The sequence below is a fragment of the Bactrocera neohumeralis genome, chromosome 4 (assembly GCF_024586455.1).
Source record: "Bactrocera neohumeralis isolate Rockhampton chromosome 4, APGP_CSIRO_Bneo_wtdbg2-racon-allhic-juicebox.fasta_v2, whole genome shotgun sequence".
In the NCBI taxonomy this organism is placed as follows: domain Eukaryota; kingdom Metazoa; phylum Arthropoda; class Insecta; order Diptera; family Tephritidae; genus Bactrocera; species Bactrocera neohumeralis.
This window is the reverse complement of record NC_065921.1, coordinates 37,473,725-37,499,459: the sequence shown is the minus strand read 5'-3', so window position 1 is coordinate 37,499,459 and position 25,735 is coordinate 37,473,725. Positions and strand designations below refer to the sequence as shown.

The 25,735-nt window shown below is 34.6% G+C and overlaps 3 protein-coding genes across 11 annotated transcripts in view; 1 reads left to right on the top strand and 2 right to left on the bottom strand.

The window, feature by feature from the left end:
• Positions 1 to 324: 324 nt before the first annotated feature.
• LOC126755325 (klaroid protein) lies at positions 325 to 17,464 on the bottom strand. The gene is given in 9 exon segments (XM_050467811.1): positions 325 to 903; positions 1,668 to 1,780; positions 1,843 to 3,426; positions 8,308 to 8,496; positions 8,600 to 8,953; positions 8,956 to 8,963; positions 9,053 to 9,574; positions 12,581 to 12,778; positions 17,368 to 17,464. Coding segments are annotated over 9 exon segments (3,198 nt in total). The 5' UTR covers positions 17,385 to 17,464; the 3' UTR covers positions 325 to 690.
• A 2,972-nt stretch (positions 17,465 to 20,436) lies between these two features.
• The window catches only part of LOC126755348 (putative ATP synthase subunit f, mitochondrial), a 565,888-nt gene continuing 560,589 nt past the window's right edge, over positions 20,437 to 25,735 (bottom strand). For 8 of the 9 annotated variants that reach the window (XM_050467847.1, XM_050467844.1, XM_050467848.1 and 5 more), the window contains exons 2-3: positions 20,998 to 21,084; positions 20,437 to 20,876 (exon numbers count right to left, since the gene is read on the bottom strand). In XM_050467847.1, the coding sequence (XP_050323804.1) occupies positions 20,632 to 20,876; positions 20,998 to 21,076 (324 nt within the window). In that variant the 5' untranslated portion in view covers positions 21,077 to 21,084 and the 3' untranslated portion in view covers positions 20,437 to 20,631. Of the gene's footprint in view, positions 20,877 to 20,997; positions 21,085 to 21,139; positions 21,242 to 25,735 lie in introns of those variants that run through there. The other variant, XM_050467843.1, reaches the window with a different exon arrangement.
• LOC126755333 (uncharacterized) lies at positions 21,540 to 24,148 on the top strand. The gene is made up of 4 exons (XM_050467828.1): positions 21,540 to 21,980; positions 22,082 to 22,191; positions 22,265 to 22,751; positions 22,839 to 24,148. Exons 1-4 carry the CDS (start codon positions 21,723 to 21,725, stop codon positions 23,289 to 23,291), a joined length of 1,308 nt encoding a protein of 435 aa, XP_050323785.1. The 5' UTR covers positions 21,540 to 21,722; the 3' UTR covers positions 23,292 to 24,148.

The following is a 25,735-nucleotide window of genomic DNA, read 5'->3' as shown; positions in this document are numbered from 1 at the left end:
TAAATAAATAAATACATACACATAATATAACTTAACCTAACTTAGAGCTAGCACTAGTATGTTGTTACTATATATAAAGTAGTACAATAAATTAAAACTAAATTAAAGTTAAGAAAAATTTTAAAATTAAACTATAAGCATAGCTTAAGCTAGTTTGCCTCTTATGTGTATTTGTGAAAGCACTTCAAGTTAGAAAGTAACATAGGAAACCATTTCGCTTATGCATACGAACTAATACATATTGCATACTAACATACATATATGATATTTATGCACGCTTAGCCCCTCCCTACTTGTTAAAATATATGTATATATGTATGTATGTATATTCTTCACTGTGGCAGCATTTATTAATTCTTATGTATTTACAAAATTGTGTGTTCATATCTAAGTAATGTATTGACTATTAGTAACATTAGGTTTAGGTTAGTCGGTTTTTGAGGTTATCTAAGGCCTGCAATTCCAAACTGTGCAACTGTGTGCTCTCAATAGTGTTTGCTCTCTTCCTTTACTGTTTTAAATTCTTTAAGGCACAAAGTTTACATTCATTAGTTTGCAATTGTAAGTACCGCTATTCTAGATTAACATTCTAATTTAAAAAAAAAAACTTTTTACAATAAACTATATTAATAAATAAGTATATAACTATCAACTAAAGACCTATGGCTATGGCAACCTATGGCCTGTGATTTACGCTGCTGGCGGTTTACCGTGCACGCGGAAGCGATATAGACACGTGTACTGCGCATGGCCGTGATTCGATTCAATACGCAGCTCCACAATTTCATATGGCCGCTTGATGTCCTTGTTCTTTATGGGGAAGTATTGCAAGGAGGCATTGTTATCTACAAACTCATACTCACCGAAAAGCACTGGCTCGAAGTCTTTCTCGTGTTCCAGACCCTTTCGAAATGTGACAAAAATTTAATTTAGATTTCATTAAGTATTTTCGGTTTTTATGAATATTTGTTTCGGTTTACATAAATTTTTTTTTTTGGAAATATTTTTTGTGTTATATATATGTAAATACATGTACCCGATTGGTTACGCAAGTAATTAGGTATGAAGCTAACATTTGAAATAGCAGTAAACCGAAGGCAATAATTAGCCTAAAGGAGGATATAAACAAGGTAAATCTAACCGGCCTTGATTGCCACTAAATATTGAGTTTGAGAAAAAAATTACCACAAATCGCTGGACGACAGTTCTTGGGAAAAAGACAAAGAAATGTTATTAGCTAAATACTAGGTTATCGGTCGGTCGGTCTGTTGTTGTTGTGACGGCAAAAAACATTCCAACATGTCTGTAGTAATTTCGTAATGGTGCCGGGGTTTCCGGGTCCGTTCCACTTACTTAGACCCAACTGTCGTTGGAGCGGGCTGAGCGGTATCGAACTATGCAGCTATAAACTGGCCCTCTGGATCTTTTAACAAGAAATATTTTTTTAACCGCTTGGATCGTAAAAACATGCTAAGATGGGTAAGTGTGATGTTGCTATTTACTCTTGAAATGGCATTTTAATATCGAGAAATTTTCATATTAGACAAATAACTCCAAGTTTAACACGACCTGCTCAAGGGCGACTTAGCTACGCATCCTCAATTCGTCCACAGCTCTAGACGTGTTATTCTAGAAAAACCGAATAGGACTGTATACCGTTAACTTACCCAAACTGTGAAATTTCTTGGCGCTGAATCAATGCGTCCGTTTGGTGAAAGGGAACGCGGTATATGCTCCAACGTGAAGCCCGTTACATATACCATTGAATTTAGTTTTAAAACTGCAAAAATAAAAAATAATGTGAAGAAAACAAAATGAACACTTAATAGACTTCCAACTTACCCAAAAAGCCCGGAAATCCTTGGAATGCCCAGCATTCACCAGGCTGTACCTGCGGAGAAATAGCTATGCGTGGCGTATTGGTGGGATACCACAAAGGTATGCCAAATATGGATATCTGTGCCGATTTGGTCTGGTAGTTCTCAGTACAGCGCGTAGAGAGTATCTGTCCGCCAGCAGACTCCAGCGCAAAGTCCACCAAACCTGTTTTGTCGGCATCATAAACGTTCAACACCGATTTTACTATCTTATGTACCTCCTCCTCAGACAATGCCGTGTTGATTTGTTCCTTTAACGCTGACACGCTCTTCAGACGCTCGTTAATATCACGCATCAACAACATGCCGGACCGATCTATCTCCTCACGTATCTTATTGTCGGTGCCTTTATTGAGTGCCAACAAACGCTCCTCGAGGTAGTCCTTCGCCACAAACATACTGCGCACCCAGTTCTGCAAATCGATATCCTCCAGGGGCGCGCCGCCAGGTGTGGTTGCCTTGAAACCTAGTATTTCTACTAGCGACAACTTGATTTGTTGGTTGAGCAACTTGAATGGCTCATCTTTGAGTGTGGCCAGCTTGCTTTCTATCTCCAACAACAATCCACTGAAGCGTTTATCTGTGGCCAACTCATGATCCTGCATACGCTTAAGTAAATCATCTTGCGTCACCTTCAACTTAGATATGGATTGATGAAGTCCTTCATTTTCGGTTAACTTGTCGGAGAGTGCAAGTTTGATAAAGGCTATCTCGTTGTTTAGCTCATTGATAAGTCGTTGTTGCTCGCTGTAGGCAGCGCTGTGACCGGAGCCCTCATGCAACTTTTCTGTATGCAAATGTTTGCTCTCCAGCGCCAAAGCGATGCGCCCATCCACAAACTTGGCCAACTGTGGTGCACTTAAAATACGCAGCAACAACGCGTCCAAATCAATGCGCTCCAATAGCATCGTATAATGTTTGTGTTCATGCAATTCCATGTGTTCGGTTATCAGGCGTTTTATTTCTAACAGATTTTCACCAGACAGCGGCACCGGTCGGTCCGCCCAATCACTGGCTTCTAACTGTACTCGAACCAACTCGGCCAGTCGAAGTACCTCGGCCTCACTCAGCTCAGCCAACTTTGCTTCAGCATTTCCCCACTTTAGTTTTTCTTGTGCCACAGTCTCGAGCACCAACTTTGCAATCATTTGCATCTGCGCAGGACTCAATTGTTCAGCGCGCAGTGCTTGCTCACGCTGTTGTTTCGCCAACTTCAAGTCAATCAATTCCTGCACATAACTGTTCACATGATTCAATATGTTTTCATATTCCTCGGCGCTGAGCGCTTTTTGAAGTCGCTGCTCGATGTTGTGTATATGCATGTGCGCCTCGGAATCACCACTGCCTGCTGCACCACCACCCACATAACTGGCGTAGTAATGGTTGAATGAGGTCTTAACATTGTCCGGCAGCTGTTGGATGTAGCCTTTGAAGGAGTTGCCGCCGTTGTAGAGGGCACTCTGCCAACTAGCAAGCAGCGAAACAGGCAGAAGAGATTGTGTGCGTTGTAGGTAGTAGGCGCGATCTTCCTCATCCTGTAACCACCATGCTGTAATTGAGGTTATATTATTTACTTAAAAAGACTCAAAGTTATTACTACAAGATGTATTATTAAGAGAGGTTAAAAGGGTTCCATGTGTTCGGATGTGCCATGGGAACGATTTTCACGTCAAAAAAACGGTAATATGAAGGAACTGTCAAAAGTATATTAATATTCAAGACTTCTAAAATAATCTTCGCAGAGTCAAGGAAAGAAATTATTCATTATTTTAACCCAAAATAGTCGAGATTAATCATGTTTAGTTTAGACATGATAAAACAATGATAAACCCTTGGAACTCTTCGGAAAGATGTACCCGGTTTAAGAGTGAAAACTGTGTAATCGAATTAACCGCCGTTCCGAGAGATTTTGCTCCACTTGCCTTTATTTAGAGCGAAGTTAAATCGGTTACGGAAAGAAAGACCAGAACCTCCAATCCACTGACGAGATTTCATAGACCTATATATAGAAATAACTATTTTTTATTTCTTATATCCAAGAAGTATCATTCAATAATAGATGGAAATTATGAGTCCTCCCAACCATTTATAATATACCCAAATAATAGTTATTCCGGACCTTAAGAGTGTTAGAAGACCTCTTGATTTGTCTTTACCGAAATTTACTTGTCAAAAGCAGTATTTGCTCGGTGGGTTTCACGGAACGGCCGCCCATTACTTGAAGCAATGAAAATATGACGATATCCTTGGAAGCAATCTGAAAAGCTACTCTGAAGCAAAAGAAAGCTTGGCGCGGGTACAGTGGATACACACTCAAGTGCACTCCGAGCATGGGTGCTTCGGAGATGGCAATCACGATCTGGCAACACATGCAACAGCATCACGGTCTACTGTAACTTTTTGCGTAATTATTACATAGCTCGAACGCACCCCATATTTCAGAGCCATAATCGGAAATGAATCAGCCAACTTCAACCTAGCAGCAGCTGCTAAACCGTTAGAAGTAGAACCCTTTTTACAGTGGCGTCCTACTTCTGGCAAAAAGAAAAGGATGGGAGGACAGGCACTAACACTACAGGCCACTGGATGACGTTGTAGCCTCTTGTGCTATATGGACATATCCTTTTCAGATTGCTCTCGCTACCGTGACATAGAGATAGAAACTGCGGTGCTGTTTACTAGCACTGGTTACATAATTTTCCTCTCTCCTTGACTTGACTCCTTGATGAAGTAGAGTGCTGGGTATTGATGGGACATTAGGAAGAGGGAAAACACAATCGATCACAGTTCGCAATGCATATTATATTCTTTTAGTTGTCCGATATCGGCGAATTCGATAAATAAGCAGCTTCTTGTAGGGCAGACGAACATAGTATTGACGGACATGGCTACATCGACTCAGCTCGCTCATCATGCTGTTCATTTCTATAGGTATATATTTTATAGGGTCCACGACGTTTTCTTCAACATGTTACTAACTTCGTGAAAAAGTTGATACAAATATATATATACAAACATTAATATATCTTATGTATAAAAATATATGAATTATAAAACACTCATATCCTTCTTCATTAAAGGATCAGAAGATAAAATGCTTGAAATGCTGATTAAACGCTTTGTAAAATAACAGTAAAGTATTTAGAATTTGCCAAATGGACTGTTAAGCAGGAAGGATTTTAATTTTTTTCGGCATACGCCACTTTGTATTAGAAAAAATGTATAAAAATGGGAAAAACTTACTGAATTTGATCCAAATGAAGAAGGATAGAGTAGTACAATTATCAATTTTCACATTTCATACCCAAAGAAGAGTGAAAAGGAGTTGGAATACTCACCTAAATGGGATAAATGCATGCAGCTAAGCTAACGCTAACTCGGAACAGAATAAAATAAAAAGCGTTTTTCGATTCGGTTTTTCTGGATTAAATTTTTTATTTTTGTATTATACTGTTTTTAACAAACCAAATGTGATAAAAATATGAAATACATCGAAATAAACGCAAATACCACGGACTTTGGGAAAAATTTTGAAAATAATTTTGAACAATACAATTATTTAACATATCAAAACAGTTATTATTTTTTATTAAATAATTAAGTTTAAAGCATTTAATAGATTTGAAAACTTTACGTTGTTAGACAACACAGAATCTTTCACTTATTTATTGAACGGATTATAGTTTGTAAGTATGTAATAGAGCTTTCTGTGGCGTGTTTGTTTGTTTGTTTTGGTTTCTACTTTAGATATGTGTATGTGTGTGTAGATGTGGGTAGGTTGATGTTGATATTTAATTAATTGCAGCATTCTCTATCCTTCTCCGATTGGTGTCAAACAGCTTCCGCAGGAAGCATACGCTTTTCTAACGCAAATGCATTTGTGTGGTGAATTTGTCCCGAAACACTACGCATACTATCGTATGCAGATTAGTGCAAAGGGCGAGGTAGGGATTAGAGGATTGGTTAAGGTATTTTGGTACTTTAGGGAGTCACCGTTAGGATAGGATAAACGATGATATCCGAAATGCAACGAATTTTGTACGTTATGACATTTTTGTAGTTAACTAGTTTACTATTTTACGAACGAAATCTAAAGAGTTATATAATGCAAAACTTAGATATTTTGTACATTTGTTCTAAAGTAGGAAAATTGAACTTAAGGTCTTGATAGAAACGTTAAAGAAACGAAAAGAGCAACTAAAACGTAAACAAAAAATAAATAAAATAAATAAATAATATAAATTATAAACGATAATAATACGATGAAAACTAATGGCGCATAATAGAAAATATTATAATTACGATTTTCGTATTTTAACTGTTGTTGGATTTTTTTTTTTTTTTTGTGTTATAGAAATTTCTTTCTAATTTGTTCAGATTGCTAATTGTTGCAACAGCTCAAAGATAAATTGACCGAAAATATTAACGAAATCTGTTCTAAACGCGTTCAAAATGTTCTTCGCGTTGAAAAAATTTACGACCCTCATCGTAAATATTACTAGACACCGTGCGCAAATACATAACATAATCATCGGTCCAATCGCGAAAATCTGCTAAGCGATTGTAAGTTTGTTCTTTAAGAGCAGCGAGTTTATCCTCTTTGAAATATTCGGACATATCGAGTTTGGAGAAATCTGGGAGTGTAGGTAAGGTGAAGGACATTTCGGAAAATTGGGGTATCGTTGGGTGATCTAGGTAATGGTAAAGGCCTGCGATGCAAAAGCGTAGTTTTTCACAACAGTTGGTTTTCGATTTTAAATCGTGGGGAAAAATTGCAAAAGAATTGAAGAAGAATATTAGTATAAAGTTTAAAAGCAAGCAAGCAATATGTCAATGGACGGTTTGTATATCTTCTTTTTTCGAAAGCAAACAGTGAATTCTAAAATTTACAAACCCTATTTTCGAAACCTAACTGCTAATTCTAAAAACCCATTTTCGAAATAAAACTGTTTTCTAAGGTTTGAAAACCCCATTTTCGAAATTAATGTGCGAATTTTTGAATTAAAAAAATATAATTAAAAGTGTATTTATAAAAAAAAATATTTCATCGATATTTGTTTGTAGCAAAACTATTTATTGCGCGATTGTTGAAATATCAAATATAATTCAGATTGTATAAAGTTTTCAAAGAACTTCAATAAATGGTTCATATCATCAGCGTTTCAAATAATACATCAAAAATAATTTAATTAAATTTTTTTTATTTGAAATCCCGAAAATCTTTATTAAAATAATTGCAATACCAAATATCGGATTGAAAAATAAATATTTTTAAATTTAATCCAAAATACCCGATTGAAAAATAGAAAAAAAAATTGTATTCACAACGCATATAATTAAAAATTAAAAAAAAATGTTTTAAAATTAATATTTTAGCACGCTTATGTACAAGAACACGAACTTTTGAGCTAGAGCTCTCTAGCTTCAACCGATTTATATTTTATCAATTTTTAATTCTGAATTTGAGATTAAAATTTAAATTTGCAATTTTCACTATTTAGCTAAAAAAAATTTAAATTTTTACTAATGAATTAAAAAATATATTTTTTAATTTTCAGTCCAATAAATATTAAATCTTCAGTTATTTTTTTTTTTTTGATGCTGGAATTAAAAAAATTATTTTTCAAGTTTTGATACCGATGTTAGGATTAAAAAAAAAAGAAGTCAAATTTTTAATCCATAAATGTTCAAATATTCACAGCCCTTTTAATACCGATGTTAGGATAAAAAAGTCAAAATCTAATTTTTTATCCCAAAATTTTCTATTAAAAAACTCTTAACCCTCTTTAATACAGATGTTAAGAGAAAAAATATCAAAATCTCATTTTTAATCCTAAACATTTTCCATTAAAAAATTCACAGCCCTGCATATCGTCAAATTTTGATTCTCGAAAAAACAATTTAAATATAATAGAAAGTCATATTGCGCAATTTTATATTAAATCTCCTTTATTACCTGTGCAATATTTTAATTTTCAGAAATTATGAAATTTTCCACACGTGACGCGCGCAACAACAGTCAGCACGTAGCGTCATGGCGAACAACAAACAGCTACATGTACATGTATGTAGGTATGACTGAAAATCATATACATATGTAACTATGCATGTATTGGCTAAAAATAGCAAAGCGATATTAAGCACTTAGCCGCACAGCTTCAGCAGTTCAATAACAGTATTCAAATTCACTGCCACTAGCGGTTAATGACAACGCTCACAACGCTACAAGGTCAACACGTCTGAAAATTTATTACAATATCGAAATATATTCAATGTCAGGGGCTATTACTACGCGTGTAGCGCTTTGACAATGGCATTTGTTGTTGTCTGTCGCAACCCACACACCTACTAGTTAGTTATTCTATTATTTTTCCGCAGAGTCCATTGACATAGTGACAAGCTTCGTATAAATGTTCACAATAATACTCACCGCCCAACAACAGCAATGGCAATAAGATCAACAGTAGCAGCAGAAAGCGTTTTCTGCCTTTGGAGTCGGCATTAGACGATTGCAAGAGCCAAGTATCCAAACAAAGTAGAGATGAAATCGATATGTAAACATAACGAAAGAGTTGTGATATGGACGATGATATGCCGTGGGCAATGGAGCCAAAGAAACCTGCGAGGAAGCAAAATAGTGATTGCATATTTGATAACTTTTATATACAAGTGTATATAACTATATATACGTATATATGTATGTATATATATGGTGCGCTCACCTCGTTCCTCCTGTCCGTATTTCGTTGTGTACAATGAACTGTCATAACCAGCAGCTGCACCACCACCAGTCACCGCTGACCATGCGCTGGTGATTGTCGTCACAATCGTTGTAATGATGCGTGTATACCATGATTGCTTCTGTTCTTGCATATATCGATTGTATTGACGTTTGCGGTAGCCATCAAGTTGGTAATCGATTTCATCACCCGAATCATAGGTGAGTTGCTTGGTCATGTGGTTGATACGTTCATTGTGAGTTCTCAGGCCAAGACGCGACATATTCGGCATGGCAACAATGCCGGGCGCCAATTCCCGTCGAAACGACGAATGCTTCGAGTAGGTATAATCCGTTTCGGTGTGGTGCTGCAATAAATATTGATGAGTGTATATTACTTTTATTTTATCTAACACATTTGAATTGTAAATTATGATTGCATATGAATTACACTCACTTCCAGTACTCGCCGGCACGTTTGTATTCCAGGTATGCAATGTGATCGCTAAGATCGCCATTTGAACTGCTCAAAATATTACTATACGATTTATTAATGCTGCTATTATTGCTGCCGGCGGCTTCCGCCCTGCGCAGTGAACGCTCAAATTCTGTATTGAGCGCATTTTGGGTAATTTCATTATAACTTTGCCGTGCAGCCTCGACACCAGTGCCGCCGGTGAACTGTGAGGCAAAACTCTCTTGTAAATAGTTCTCTATGGCCTTTGGTGTGGAGGCGGCAACACGTTTGCGTTTTGTGACCACCGTAGTGCTGGTTGTGGTGGTGGAGGTCCTATTCGTTGACGACGACGACATTTGTTTGGACTTCTGTGAAGACTCTTCGTTGATACTTATTGAGGTCTTCTTTGATTTACTCTCCGGGCTTGTGTCTTCGCTGGAGTAATCTGATGTTTTAGATTTTTGTGTTTGTTTTGCTGGTAAGATAGATGATGCCACCTCCACGGTTTCCTCCACAATAGTTCTGATCGGAAAATAAATATAAACAATGATTTTGTTATAATAAAAAACAACAAAAATATAATATTATAATATTAATATGCACACATATGTATGTGTGTCTGAGAAAAAAGTGGAATTTTTGAGCTGACGATAGCATTGGTAAACAAAGTGGATTAAAATATTTATAAAGTATTTTTAAGTTAAACGCTTCAAACGCCATAAATATTTTTATAGCAAGAATAAGAGAAAGAGTTAGTATGTGTTATCACTACAGTAAAAAATTGTTCATGGGTATGTCGCAAGCATAGGTTACAATATCGAGAGGATTTATCATTGTGGATATTTCATAATCATTATTTATAGCCCGAACTGGGTGCATAAAACATCCAGAAGAAAACGTCGCGGATCCTATAAAATATATATACAAGTGAACAGGATGACGAGCTTACTATCCGCGGTCATAGAATCTAATCGATTGAAATCCACTCCTTGTATGAAAAACTTTTTTTATTTGACAAGATATTTTCACGAAGTTTCGAATTATTGTCCAAGGCAACGCTACAATGTGCTGTATCTGAATCTTTTGTATTTATAAAGGGCATCAAAGCTTTTGTGCAGTCGAAGTTAACGTTTTTATACCCTGAACGAGGTATATTAAGTTTGTCACGAAGTAACACACAGAAGGAAGCGTCGGAGACTCTATAAAGTGTATATATAAATGATCAGTATGTTGAGCTGAGTCGATTTAGCCATGTCCATCTGTTTGTCTGTCTGTCTGTATATATACGAACTAGTCCCTCAGTTTTTAACATATCGTTTTGAAATTTTGCCAACGTCATTTTCTGCGGATATCGGACCACTATAACATATAGCTGCCATACAAACTGAACGATCGGAAAAAAGTTCTTGTATGGAAAACTTTTGCATTTGACAAGATATATTCACGAAATTTGGTATAAATTATTTTTTAAGGCTACAATGTAATCTCCGAAGAAATTGTTCAGATCGGAACGATCGGAAAAAAGTTCTTGTATGGAAAACTTTTGCATTTGACAAGATATTTTCACAAAATTTGGTATGGATTATTTTCTAAGGCAACAATCTAATCTCCGAAAAAATTCAGATCGGATTACTATAGCATATATCTTCCATATAAACTGAACACATAGTTACTAAAAGAAATGCACCTGTGAAGGGTATATTAGATTCGGTGCAGCCGAAGTTAACGTTTTTTCTTGTTTTTAATTACAACGTGCGACACGTAAACATTTCACAATACTCTCAAAATTTCTTCTAATAAGTTTTACAGCTTAACGATAAAAAAATAAATGGTGAAATCGCAGAAGACTTAACCATGGTGCTGAGATTATTTACTTTCGTATTAATATAATAATTTTTCTACGTATAGTGAATTTCGTCCCTATCGGGTTTCAAAATCGTTAAGTGGCCTAAATTTTCGTCATTTACACAAAATAATACATACGTACATATATCTAAATATTCTTAAAACGAGTTTCTAATTAATTTAAGGGAAATGATCACTGGAGAACTATAGTTACTGTTAAAGAGTTACTTATATCTCTATAGCTATATTGACTTAGGTCAAAACAAGCCAGTTGTTCTATTTGTTTTTAAATTTGTTTCCAAATGACATCAGAAATTGAGCACACCATTCATTTATGAAGAAGGGTATACACCTTTATTGTTCCAACTGCTCGCTTATCAAGATCTTTAATCTTACAATAAACTAAATTAGTGCGAGGGAAGCATAATTTATGCGTTACGCACAAGTTCTATTTCATTGTTATGCGCATACTAAATATATTTCAAAGCAACTTCAAAATGTGGCATGTAAATAATAATATTTGCTATTACTCGTATATATATTTCGGTTTAACCTTCAAAAAGCTTAATAGCGAAATAAACAAAAAATGGAGTTGTTGTTGTGCGAAGCCATTGAAGCTAAAAATTTATGGCCAAACAAATAATAACGTCGAAAGCCAAGTACAAAAACAAAAACAACGCTGTGTGTCGTCATCGTTCAAAATAAAAACTAGAATAAGCACATAATCATTCCAAGAATACTAAAAAACAAACGCAAAAACACAATAACACTGATGGCCAGCGAGTTTTGGCATGTACATATATATATATATAAATATATCCATGGATATAAACATATGTATATATGAATACATGCTTCTCACCCTGCCGATTTGCCCAGTTAGTCAGGGTAACGATGACGAGTTCGGTTTGAATTCAACGGCAAACTGGTAATAAATCGCGTGTTTATATTTATTTACTTTCTCACTTGGTTTCAATTGTTTTGTTACTGTATATGGAAATCACTAAAGTGGGTTAAAAAGCGCGCCAATACGCGAGTCTATCGACTTTAAGCAGCGCACGCTTCGCGCAATGAACAATAAACTGACAAAAAAATAACGAACAGCGAGTAAAGCACGCACACGTTCAGTCAGCACAACACCCGGGCACAATCTGAACGCCACAATTCGAGTCATTTGAATCTCCAATTTGGCGAACGTTACAAAAAATAAGCGCTGTCTGTTGCCGCTGCTAGCTTTGACTTACATAAATGAGAGCAACTCGCCGCCTCTAACTAGAACTATTGCGCGAATGCGGACGATCGCGCTCACATTGACGCCACACACGCCTGCCTGCTCCATCTCCCGCCCATTTGAGTTGACTAGTTGACTAAATAGCTACGCGATGACGACATGCACACAACTACATCATTTGTGACACCACAGCGTCGGTTTTGGTTTTTGTTTTGCTTTGTCGCTTTCTGTTTCAATTTTGTGTTTTTATTTATTTTTAGTGTTTTTTTTAGGTTCATTATCTTGTCGTTGGTAACTTGTTGTTTGGATCGTTCAATGTTTGGTTGCACAAAAAAAAATACAAATAATTAAATCGAATTGAAGTTCGAATGCCGCACATGTGCTCAGCCACTTGGAAATACACTTATTGATTAGTTCTTTGTACGAATATTCAATTTTATCAAACTACTTACTGCACATTGGGCACCTTCTTTTTCTGTTGGTGATGATGTGTATGGCCCTCCTCGCCAGCATGTTCGCAGTTTTCGTGGTCGCAACTGGAACGTAGGAAGGGTGTTTTTGAACGTGAACGTCGACGCGTTTCTATTTGATAATCATCCATTATATTGGCAACGTGTTCACTTTGAAGAAAGGTCAACCAACTGTAATATCTGCAAAATTAGGCATTAGTGCACAATATTAGTAAGAGGTGGTAAATAAGTGAAAGTTTTGTTGAATGTGAAATAAAACAGGTACTAAATATACATACATATGTATAATATAATATATGTATAGTATATGTATATGTTCGTAGATTTTTTAAATATGCATATATACAAAGAAATACTTATGTACACAAACATATCCATGTATTTCAACAAGCTTATTGAGAAACGTGTTTACACACAAAAATAAAATTTTCTGGAGATCCCTGTTAGTTCAGAGTAGTAACTAAGAACTGGAAGCCAGAGCTATAATTTATACAGCACAGACTTTTAAATGTGTGCCAGGATTTCATTTTCCATATGCGAAAGCGACAACAGAATGTAAAAATGTATATTTTTCGAACTACTTTCAAAGGGTGTGGGTTGTTTACAATTGAGTCAGCGATGATAGGAAATTTACATGTGTTGTATTTAAATGAATCAACGCATATATACATACAAACTTATATACGAGTATTTAAGCATTTAAATGAATGAGTGTAATTATGTACTAAGAAACCATGGGAGCACGAATATATGCATATGTAATTGTATTTAAATATGTGCATATACCATATAACTCTTTACCACATGCCAGTGATGAATGAAAGTGAATGCCTACAACTGTGCACTTGATTGTGGTATCAAGAAGTTCTCCGTGCGCAAACTCTGGGGCAGAAACATTAAATAAATAAACAAACCGCAATATATTAGAGGATTTGCAGTCAAGTGAATAAAGTTGTATATATGGTATGTATGTGTGGAAGCCTACAAAAACAATTAGAATAATGTATATTATATTGTAAAAAAAAAATATTTTCTTAACGTTTTTTTTCATTATTAAATATTTTTTAAGCACAATAATTTCTAACGAATCGGAAGTCTAAAGTTTAAGGAAGTGGTCTGCTTAAAGAAAAAAAAATTATATTAAATTTAATATGAATTGATTCGTATGTATGTGTATATATTGCTTTTCTCAACGTCTGGAAGCATTCCCTTATGTTGATTAAGCTTTGCATCGCATTTCAATAGTTTCAACACCACAACTTTTTTTTTCACAACTTCCATTATATTTTTATTTAGTGTTCTCTGCGTGTGTGGTAGAAGAACTGCTAACGGCTATGAAGTTCATAGAGAATAAAGAATGAAATAAATAACGAATTGAGTAATTGCAAATTGACAAAGAACTGTACAAATATGCAACAAGAAAAAGAAAAATTGTGCACACATGTGGCATAATAAGCCGGTATAAACCGTAAGATAAGGCAACCGGCAAAACGATGGACACAACCGAAGTGCACTGTACTGAACTGAGTTATTTGTGTAAGACCCAAATGAATCATGCAAATATCTAAGAAGAATTCTTCGACTATATTTTCTGTATTCCTAAGTTGCAAAAAGTTTCTATTTTACGGTGGGTTAGTAACTTTTTACATTTTTTCTCATTGCCTATGAATTGTAAAACAGCAAACATGTTAAATATAAATTAAGGGGGGAGATACATACCTCTAGAAGTAAAAAAAAAATCCGTCTAATCAATTGAAAAACTATTTAAAAATATAGTCCAGAAGTTTCATTTGGTTACTCCGAATATTTTCGAAGAAATAGGCCCTAGAACCATTGCACTTTCTCGAAACTATTTTTTTTCATCATTTCAAAATTGCGAGCGAATTATTTAACCGATTTGTTCGAACTAAAGCGTTTTTATAGACAATTTTATACTCAAGTCAAAAATGACATTTTAACAGTTGTTTAATTACTTTGATCTCGAAAAACACAAGTAAAAATGGCACTTTTTACAAAATCCTGGCCTACATTCCCAATTTTTCAAATTTCTCAAAACCCCTCTATTATGCACTTAATAAAAGCTCCCAGATTAAAAAAAAATTGCTTTTTTCGTTTCAGATAAGAAGCATAGCCAAGAAGCTGACGGCCGCAAAAAAATGTCAATAAACGGTACGTTGACAATTTTTTTTTTTTTTGAAATAAAATCATTTTAATTTTGTAGTTCAATAATACCTCTTAATATACATATGTATATATATGCAAAACAATCGGATGTGATCTGTTTTTATTCTTCCATAATAAAATTGGAAAAAACTGGAACTGTGGAGAGACCAAAGAGTTTTTTTTGAAAATGTGATAAAAGAAAAATTAAAAGATTTTCTTATATTTTATTGAAAGTTCCAAACAAAAGGATAACGCGTAAAACGAAAGCATAGGAAATCAAACTATTTGTTCGAGAATTAAGGAGTCAACCAATTCTGAAGCATGGAGTAGCGTAGGACCTATATTCAAAATTGATGGACAAATGGAGTAATTTAAGTACATATGTATCATTAATAATATCATACAAATACATACATATATGTATGCTAATGGACACATGCCCTTAACATGAATTTCCTAGTAAAATAACATCCCAAAACACAGAGTTCGACGCATTAAGCAATGGTTTCATAACAATTTGGTGGTAAATACTTTGATGGTAAACCATATAAAGAAAAATCAAAAAGTAGTTTTGCTTAAAAAAATATTGAACTTTTTTTAATAATTGCTTTATTAAAATAAACGTGGTTAATTAGTTGCACAACACATTTAGACTTACTATTTATTATAAAAACTACTTTTTACAGGACTGTTTTTCGAATTGCTCAAATATGTTTTTTTTTCTGTTTCAAAATTTAAGGCGCAGATAAAAAACAAAATACAAAATGCTATTGCTTGATCTTATGTCGTCGTTAATTAGTTTCATGAAACTATATGTTTCCTTCCTAAAAAATTAAAATATAAGGATATAATTCAATAACAGAAAATTACTTCTACACTTATGACGAAAATATCGCTTGTAACGCAATATTCTTAATCAGAAGATTCTTGTGATTACTAGCTTTACGATTACATATTGTCACATCAAATACGAAATAATGCAACAACACTTTTTGTAATTTTACAAGAGAAGGAAAAACCATTTCAAAATAGAAACTACTCATATTGGTAAGAAATTTTTTTAGTAATAATTTCTTAAATCTCATACCTTAGTCTTAAAATTTTGTATTTTCGATAAGATTGAAGTGACGATGACACTTATATTAGGTTGTCAAAAAAGTCTTGCGGTATTTTCGCTAGTTGGCGCTGAAAGCGCGTTGTTCTAGTTTTATTCGTCGAATCGGGTCATGTTATACCTTTTGGCAAAATAAAGAGAAAATACGGCATATTTTACAGTACTACTACGATAAAGGCAAAAATGCATCTCAAACCGCCAATAAAATTTGTGCAGTTTATGGACCCGATACAGTTTCCATTTCCACCGCACAACGATGGTTTCAACGTTCAACGTTTTTGTTCTGGTGTAGAGGTGGTCGAACATGCGCCACGCTCCGGAAGGCCTGTCGTCGAAAATTGCGATAAAATCGCTGAATTGGTCGAAAGAGACCGGCATAGTAGCAGCCGTAGCATCGGTCAAGAGCTGGGCATGAGTCATCAAAAATTCATTTCAATTTCAATAAAATAAAAAAAATTCAATAAAAATACCGCAAGACTTTTTTGACAACCCATTATGTAGGAAATCAGAAACATCGAAAATCTAGCGTTAAAAATGTTAAGTATGTAGTATATGATCGATATTATGGATTCATAGATAAATACATGAACGTATCATATGTATGTACATTATATAACATTTATTATCTGATAACATTCCCGATATATTTAATTTCATTGTTAATTTTATTAGCACAAATGAACATTTAAAACACCGTGTCAACCGATTCTGCTTTCATCTTTATTTTGTTTAATTCTTTCTGTTTGCAAGGTGCCAAGTTTTTTAGAACTATTGCTGCATTTTACTAAAAATAATTTGCAAAACATTGCAAGGCGAAATGCGTATTTAGAAAATGAGGGCAATAGCCGATTTGCTTTTGATGAAAATAGCGACAATTGCAATGTGGCCCGGGAAAATGAGTAAAATTGTGGAAAAATATGTGTACACACGTATGTTTTCATATAATTATTGAATTAGACAGTCTTTATACAAGAAATTTACATTTTCTCTTAATTACAGTTATCTTGTTTGATGACCATTTACTATTATTATAAACAGTATAGAAAGCAAACGGAATGTTTTTGCTATTATACAGTTTTAAATTAATTATTTTTATGTAAAAGAAGCATATTTGAGGAGACAATCAGAATATCTAAAACCCGTCGCGGTAAAAACCCCCAAGGCTTCATTCTACATACAGCTTTGTACTTTGTACAAAGTTTTATTATTTGAAATAGTTCCTAGTGTGCACATACATATATTGCACATTCACATTCCTCGAAATCAATCATTTACTCACATACTATATGTATATATACTCTTTATATTAACACTGTACAATTTGTATAAATATATATCCGATTGGAAATATATCACCTAATTGAGATTATTTTTTACAATTACGACTGGAGGAAAAAAATTTAATTGAATATTGAATAAAATCACTTTTTCACAGCGGCAACATTTATGTCAACCTTTTTGCCTCTTATGCCTTATTATAACGTTTGCATACTTGAAGAATTCTGCCATTGCGCCGTTACGTTTAGCACTGGCAGTGGTTCAACACAACATACACGTAGCTGAATTTGTATTTTCTTAACACTACACTTCTAAATTCATGTAAATAAAACTCACTAATTTTGTATTTTGGTATTTGTTTACACCGAGCACACTTTTACATTTAATTTACTAACATAGGATATTAAATTTAGAAATAGTCCGATTTGACGCAAAAGTTTTCCGCATAAAAATTATACTTGAATTTATATCAGCGACCGATTAACGAATGAGCACAAAGTGAAAGATAATCAGAAAAACACACACGCGTCGGATGACATTTAAAAATATTTAACAACAGATGTCGCAATTTGAAGATAATTTAAGATTACGGCCAGCATTGCCATTTGACTGCAGTTATACAAATTATTCTACACTAAAAATGAAATGCGGCTATGCTTTATAAATCCAAAGAACAATGAAATTATTCTTAACAAATACTGAAATGCCCTTATTGATATTAAAGCAACTGAAAACTGAAACCTTCGGAAAATTGATTTGCTGCAGCAGGATCATTTCTCTATTAAACTTCCCAGTTAAAATGGGTGCTCCAAGCGTATTTCCGGTGATCTCTTTACACAACCGAAAAGTTTATCGTTGCCTTCTAAACCTTGCATTGTTCTGTGCTGAGTGTCGAGTGATTGTTGATGTTTAATTTTCTCGGTATTTAACATTATATTTACAATTTTAATTAAAATTTTTCTTAATTTTGAATACATGCTAATGCTTAGAAACACTTTACAAATGAGTTATCATCAGAAAAATCATCGGATATGCACCATTGGTGAAGATTGATGGTAGAATGATCCAATTCTCATACCACAACCTTTTGTTCATCGTCCCAGGTGACAGGCATATAATTCCAGATACACCAGGAAAACTGTTAAGTACCGCGGTGGGAACGTGATGATTTGAACCAATTTTCATACCTCAATCAGATAACAACAGCAATGTTTATGTTCTCTGCTTCCTCATTGTATAGTTGCCTGTATTTAGAATCTTTATACCCAACATGATTCAAATCAATTAACTAAAATTTTGTATATTCGCCTGCAGAAAGTATTAACAACCTGGGCCGGCTCAAATACCCGACGCAACCTCTATTAAAAATTTACAGAACGACGTGGAAATGCACATTGCCAAGAAAAACAAGTAAGGAAGGGCTAAGTTCGGGAGTCACCGAACATTTTATACTCTCGCATGATAAAGTGATAATCGAGATTTCATTATCCGTCATTTACATATTTTTCAAATACCGTATTTGTGTAAAGTTTTATTCCACTATCATCATTGGTCCCTAATGTATATATCATACAGAGAAGGCATCAGGTAGAATTCAAAATAGCGTTATATTGGAAGAAGGCGTGGTTATAAACCGATTTCACCCATATTTCGTACATGTCATCAGGGTGTTAAGAAAATATTATATACCGAATTTCATTGAAATCGGTTTAGTAGTTCCTGAGATATGGTTTTTGGTCCATAAGTGGGCGGCGTTACGCCCATTTTCAATTTAAAAAAAAAACCTGGGTGCAGCTTCCTTCTGCCACTTCTTCCGTAAAATTTAGTGTTTCTGACGTTTTTTGTTAGTCGGTTAACGCACTTTTAGTGATTTTCAACATAACCTTTGTATGGGAGGTGGGCGTGGTTATTATCCGATTTCTTCCATTTTTTAACTGTATATGGAAATGCCTGAAGGAAACGACTCTACAGAGTTTGGTTGACATAGCTATAGTAGTTTCCGAGATATATACAAAAAACTTAGTAGGTGGCGGGGCCACGCCCAATTTTCCAAGAAAATTACGTCCAATTATGCCCCTCTCTAATGCGATCCTTTGTGCCAAGTTTCACTTTAATATCTTTATTTATGGCTTAGTTATGACACTTTATAAGTTTTCGGTTTTCGCCATTTTGTGGGCGTAACAGTGGGCCGATTTTGCCCATCTTCGAACTTGACCTTCTTATGGAGCCAAGGAATACGTGTACCAAGTTTCATCATAATATCTCAATTTTACTCAAGTTACAGCTTGCACGGACGGACGGACGGACAGACAGACATCCGGATTTCGGCTCTACTCGTCACCCTGATCACTTTGGTATATATAACCCTATATCTAACTCTTTTAGTTTTAGGACTTACAAACAAACGTTATGTGAACAAAGCTATAATACTCTCATTAGCAACTTTGTTGCGAGAGTATAATAATAATACAATTTAATTTATTAAAGTCTATAACTGTTACATTCTCAAATGTGCTATTTCTCCGTGCATGACTGTAGGTATCCTAATTCTATAGCGGAACCAACCATGATAATTGTCCCAACTTGAATTACTTTTTTCCAAAGAAAGATATGGATTTTTGTATTTTTAAGTAACTCGAACAGTAGTAACATAATCAAATCTTCCTTTTTTAATAAAATAAATAAACGAAAGAACTCAAATAATTAGTTTTCTTAGACGTATTGTGTATTTTAAAGCAGTTAGTAGATGCTCTTTTTACAAATCTAACTTTTGCACGAATTCGAATTCACTTCAAACAATTTCTGGATTGTGCCGCATACTTATAGTACGGTTCGGTGAAAACCTCACCAACGTTCCTAGTTTTTGAGTTATTGATCTGAAATTTAGACACATTCTCTTTTCCCCCCAAGATTCTGCTCATTTTCGGAACTTCTAACATCGGACCATTATAGTATATAGCTGTTACACAAATTGATCGATCAAGTTCTTGTATGGAAAACTTAAACAATTGTCATCACAAAATTTGGCACAGATTATTATCTGAACTTCGAATATATTATTACGATGGGAACACTATAGCATTTAGCTACCATACAAACTGACAGATCAAAGTCAAGAACAGCGTTTTTTTTTAATATTTTGTCCTATAAAAATGCATTCGACAAAGGTATTTCAGCTTAGAGGGCCGAACCTAACATAGTTTCTTGTAAAACTGCTTCAAAGAAATAAGAAAACATTTTCAATTGTTACTATACCACATAAGTTTAAGTCATTTGCAAATAATTATAATTGTTTCAATTGGAAAATGGTTTATTTTCTATTCCACAATTGCAAATTTCAATTCGATTGTTCGTAAATACGGAACACAAAAGTTATACAAGTTATTTTTTAAGATTTATTTTTTCATATCTTCACACATATTCACAGTGCCCCAGCCATAACTCTTCGATATCGGTATTTTTATATCAATCTAATTGCTTAATGATATTTGTAATTTCTGTGGTGCCTCATTTTACCGTAATTGATGGCATAGAAGAAGGTCATAGCAGCAAGGGTAACCTGGAAAAATGGTGCAACACCTGCACGTTTTGGCTGCACGTATTTGTGCTGCCAGCGCCACCAGGCACGGCTAACGGCACCAGCAATAGCTTGGGGTGACTTGTTGCGGCGACTCAGCCAAGCGCCAATCTCACCAACTTTGATTTGACCGAATGGCACATCAGCTGTAAAGAAAAACATTTTTTAATAATATGTGTACACATTTCTTGGCAAAACTAAATTTGCTGTTGGAAACGTCATTACGTAATGACACCCCGTCACATTTTCTATATAAATTTTACAAACCTTTGCCATAGAAACGAGCTGGATCGTATGGTCCATGGACCTTTGGGTTATACTCAGCTGGATAGTCACCAAATGCCATTTTTACTCCTAAAATTATTTGATTATAAAACGAAATTCAGTGAGCACTAAATTGAAAACTTACTTCTTCGACAGACTGCAAATATGACAGCTTTGACAATTAGTGATATAAGCGATGTCACTACGTATTAAGAAATCGTTACTAATATCGATTACTTTTATCCCTTGCTGAATAAAAAATTATCTCAATGTAGTTGAGTCAATGAGAAGTATACATTCTTCTGTATTTTTGTTAACTAACACAATTGAATATTTCGATAAACACAGTAAGCAAACTAAGCTTTCCTTGTATTTTATAGAGATGTATTTAGGAGAAAAAAGTCTTTACTGCATGTATTATGTACATAGTTTAATTTATAATTGTTGATTTTGTCGTTGCGTGGGTACGATGTTGCTTAATTGAAATAGAATTCTTTTTAACAAGTATTTGAAGTGCTGCCAAATTTTGGTCAATTTGTTGCACTTACACACATAAATCCAATTGGACATTTTAATTTGTTCTTGGCATTTATGAGTATAAACAAAACATCAAAAAAGAAAATTTTGTGTGAAAAATTAGAAAAATAGTAACTAAGTTTGTGTAAATATATTTCAATAAGATAGAAGAAAATCTGGAGCTGCTACGGAAGAAGCGAAACCGTGGCAAAATGAAGTTAGAAGCGGTGAACGGGAACCTAGTATCGCTGACAGTGAAGGTACCACCAGCGGCTGAACCAGATATTCCAATGGGCTCGGAGGAGGTGGATGAAGAAACACACCCACAACCTACATTAGCTTCCCAAGAGCAACAAAAGCGTACAAAAGAAGATGGTTGCGGAGAAGAAGGGGAAAAAACAGTAGGTGGTGCCGGCAAGAAAAAAGGCACCAGAAAAAAACGCTCAACTAATTGGGAGGAGGCTGAACGGGTGAGAACAACACATAAAATAAAGGACCTAATGTCTTAATAATTAATATAAATGCAATAAATAATAAACATATTAATTGATGCCTGTTGCTTTTCTTCCAGTGCCTCTTGGTGGAAGTTATAAAACCAAAAGTCGAATATGTTGAAAATCGTAATGTTGACGCCAAGAGCATAAAGTCGAAACGCCTTGCCTGGATGCATATCACTAAACAGTAAACTGCAGAAATATACTGAAATAATATTTTTTTAATATTGTGTATATACATATGTATGTATACATTTCAGATTCAACGTACTAAATTTCCGACATCGCTCTCTGGAACAAATTCAGGTTCAATGGCGAAGTATGAAAAACACAGCAAAACGGGAATACCAGCAAAAGACTCCAAATGCTGGAACATTAGAGGGCTTGTCCATGGTAGAATTCATGGAGGATATGCAAAAGGATGCAACCAATTCACGCCCTCACGGACGTAGCAACGGCATTATAATCAAGAAAGAGTTACTAAGTATCGACGATGAAGATACGCCTCTAGCGGCCCTACCCACAACGACAACCACTAGTGATGAGACCTTACAAGCATCGACGCTTGCATTACCTTCCCCACCACAATCCGCTGAATCGCAGCCAGAAGTAACAATGAAGGAGCAGCCGCAACAGAACACAGCCATACGCCAAAGAAAGAAGCCAATACAAAAGAAAAAATTGCAAAACAATGACAATGCCAGCACCGATGGTGGCAGTAAAGCGAAAAAACAGCACCGTTTAAATGTATGTGATTAATTTTGTAATTGCGTTTTATTTTGATTTTAAATGTGTAAGCTAATTTAAATTTTTTCATGATTATAATGCTGATAGATCACCCAAAACGACGCTGAACTACTCGCCAACAGCGAAAGTGATGCTCAAACTTCCAGGGCGCTTTTGAGTGCAGATGACATAATCTATAAAATTCTTCCAACCGATGAAAAATATAAAAAACAAATTTTCGACCTGATAAAACGTTCGCATCTGGCCGAAATCGAGCATGCTCGCATCGAACATGAGCAGAGACTCAGTTTCGAAACAATACATCAGGAACTGAAACTAAGTTATTATCGTAAAAATGAAGAGTTGAAGCTGTGTCAAATGCGCGAAGAGCACAATGCACGAATGCGTCAAAACGAACAGGAACACAAAGCTCGGATGCGTGCGTATGTGTTGAGTTCGCGTAATACTCCTCCAAAATGTACAAAAAATAAAGTTGGTTGCGAAGTATATGATAAAGTCGATGATAATTCGAATGCATCCAAACCTACATCCGAAGATTAAATATATATTAAGAAGGCTAAAGTGAAAACAGTATTTTAAAGATTAGCACAATAATGTTATGTTGTAGAAAATTCAAATATTTTACTCCTGCAACACAGATTTAACGCTGCCATTCAATTTACTAGTATTGTTCTAATTTTTACTAATGATTTTATGTTTTACGGTCGAATATCCATTTTAAAAACTAACTAGTATACACTTGCAAAATGGTTGTGTAATTGAAAATAGATGGTGCATGCATTTGACCATTGAAATTGTCGAACAAGAAAATACTCAACTATTTTATAATTGATCACGTGCTATTATAAGTTGATTTTTATGTAAAGTAATTTTAGTTTATGTTTACTTTTGTGCTCATTACGACGAACAATACCCTGCAACATTCACACAACACGTCGGGTTGTTGTAGTAGGTGCTAAAGACATCCCTGAAGCAATCTGGGGTCCGTTTTGGTTACGTAGAATCGACTGTCTTGGGAACGTCGGGTCTACGCAAGTGGTTGCAGATTGATTTACTAACGATCAAGGCCTGTCGACAAGCCAGCAGCGATCTTCTTACCGACAACTGTTTGGAGTTCGCTACAAAAACAATTATAACCATAAGCCTTTATTTTGGACATATATTATTATTTGTAATTACAATTAGTTGTAACTTTTCTTTTTCCTCCTTTCTGTGCAATAGCCGTCAGCTACATTGAATCTAATGTTTATTACATTTTATACCGATATTTAGACGCATGAAATTTTACACAATATTTAGTAAAATTAGTCATAATGAGTTTGTCATTAACTACAACAATTGCAAATAAAATTTAATATTACTGATAACAATATTTAATAAAAAATCAAATAAAACAACCATACTTAAGCGCTATAAGATACAATGCTTAAATATCTTTTTGACTGACTAGATGCAACAACAGTGCCTTCTCATATGAATTCAATGAAGTCTACACAAATGACACAAATGTATTTTAGGAATTCCACGAACAGCTACTAAGGCGCTTAATTACTTGATGAAAGACTTTCCAACTTTGATTATTTTAAGTTGCAGTCAATGTATATAAACAACAATGATATGTATTTTTAGCTTATGTTTACATATGCCTATATACTTACATATGAACATGTGTGTGTACATAAAACAATAATGGTCGCCGGATATAAAGTTAGTTAGAAAGGGGCTTGGGCAAAAACAGAGAACTGTGTGCATTTATGATAAGAATCAATGAAGGCATGAGTGATGACAAAAAATGAAGAAGAAGACACAAACAGAAGTGGCAATTACTCTAGTCAAACCAAAGTCATTTTTTTACAGTAACCAGGATTGCATGCCGTAGGTATCATGACATTTTATTATACCCTAAACAGGGTGTATTAAGTTTGCCACGAGGTTTGTAACATGCAGAAGGTAACGTCAAAGACTCTATAAAGTAATATGTACATGTATATGTTATATATAAATAATCGATGCACTGAGTCGATTTAGCCTTGTTCGTCTGTCTGTAAACCACTGAACTAGTCTCAACTTTTGAGATATCAATCTGAAATTTTTCATACATCATTTTCTTCTCAGGAAGCGCTTCAGCCGCAAAAACAACAATCCAAATCAAGATAAAAATTTTCATATACATATATTATTCATTTATTAAGCAACGTTAATTTGACTTGAAGGTTGTATGTATCAAACAGGGAGTCTACGGGGAATATTTTTGCATTGGATGCCCACCGTTTACGGGTTACGTTTTAAAATTTAGTTATGAAGGTTGATCCATTTTGAGCTTCCCTACGTTTAGTATGTTTTTACTTGTATTTGTATGTATAATTGGCATAAGAAATGCTCCTTTGAAGGGTATCTTAGTTTTGGTGCAGTCGAAGTTAAGGGCTTTTCTTGTTCTAAATGGAAATCCACAACGATAACAGCTGCTGCTTGCCAATATTGTCAATATAGGCTCATACATATGTACATATCTACATATACATATGCACGAGACACCTACATACTTATGTATATGTATGTATATTTTACCCCCAAAGAACAGCATTATGCAATTAAACGAAGGAGCTTCTCTTATACTTTCCCATTAAGCGCAATATCAGCTCAGATTTACAAATACATACATATGTATGTATGCATGTACGAGCAGAGAAAAGTTATTTCTACGCACATGTGTACTATATATTGCCATATGTACATATGTATGTATATGGATGTCGGTGATATTATGGGAAAGTTAAATGCGCACGTTGTTATGTCCCACTGATAAGCGTGCAATTGCTATGAAAAATAATATCAAAACAAAATACGAAAATTCATTCATAGAATGTATGTATGTATGTATGTATATAACCGCGCACAATTTGCACAATATCCTTGCAGTCACAGGCTACATACTTACATACATACTTATAAAGTTTGTTTACAATGCAGTGATGCGCACTGAA

Excerpts from the sequence above, each read along its gene's own strand:
- LOC126755333 (XM_050467828.1), top strand. The coding sequence starts at position 21,723 with ATGAAGTTAGAAGCGGTGAACGGGAACCTAGTATCGCTGACAGTGAAG. Across the intron at positions 21,981-22,081 it reads ATTGGGAGGAGGCTGAACGG|TGCCTCTTGGTGGAAGTTAT; the intron begins GTGAGAACAACA and ends CTTTTCTTCCAG. Across the intron at positions 22,752-22,838 it reads AAAAACAGCACCGTTTAAAT|ATCACCCAAAACGACGCTGA; the intron begins GTATGTGATTAA and ends TAATGCTGATAG.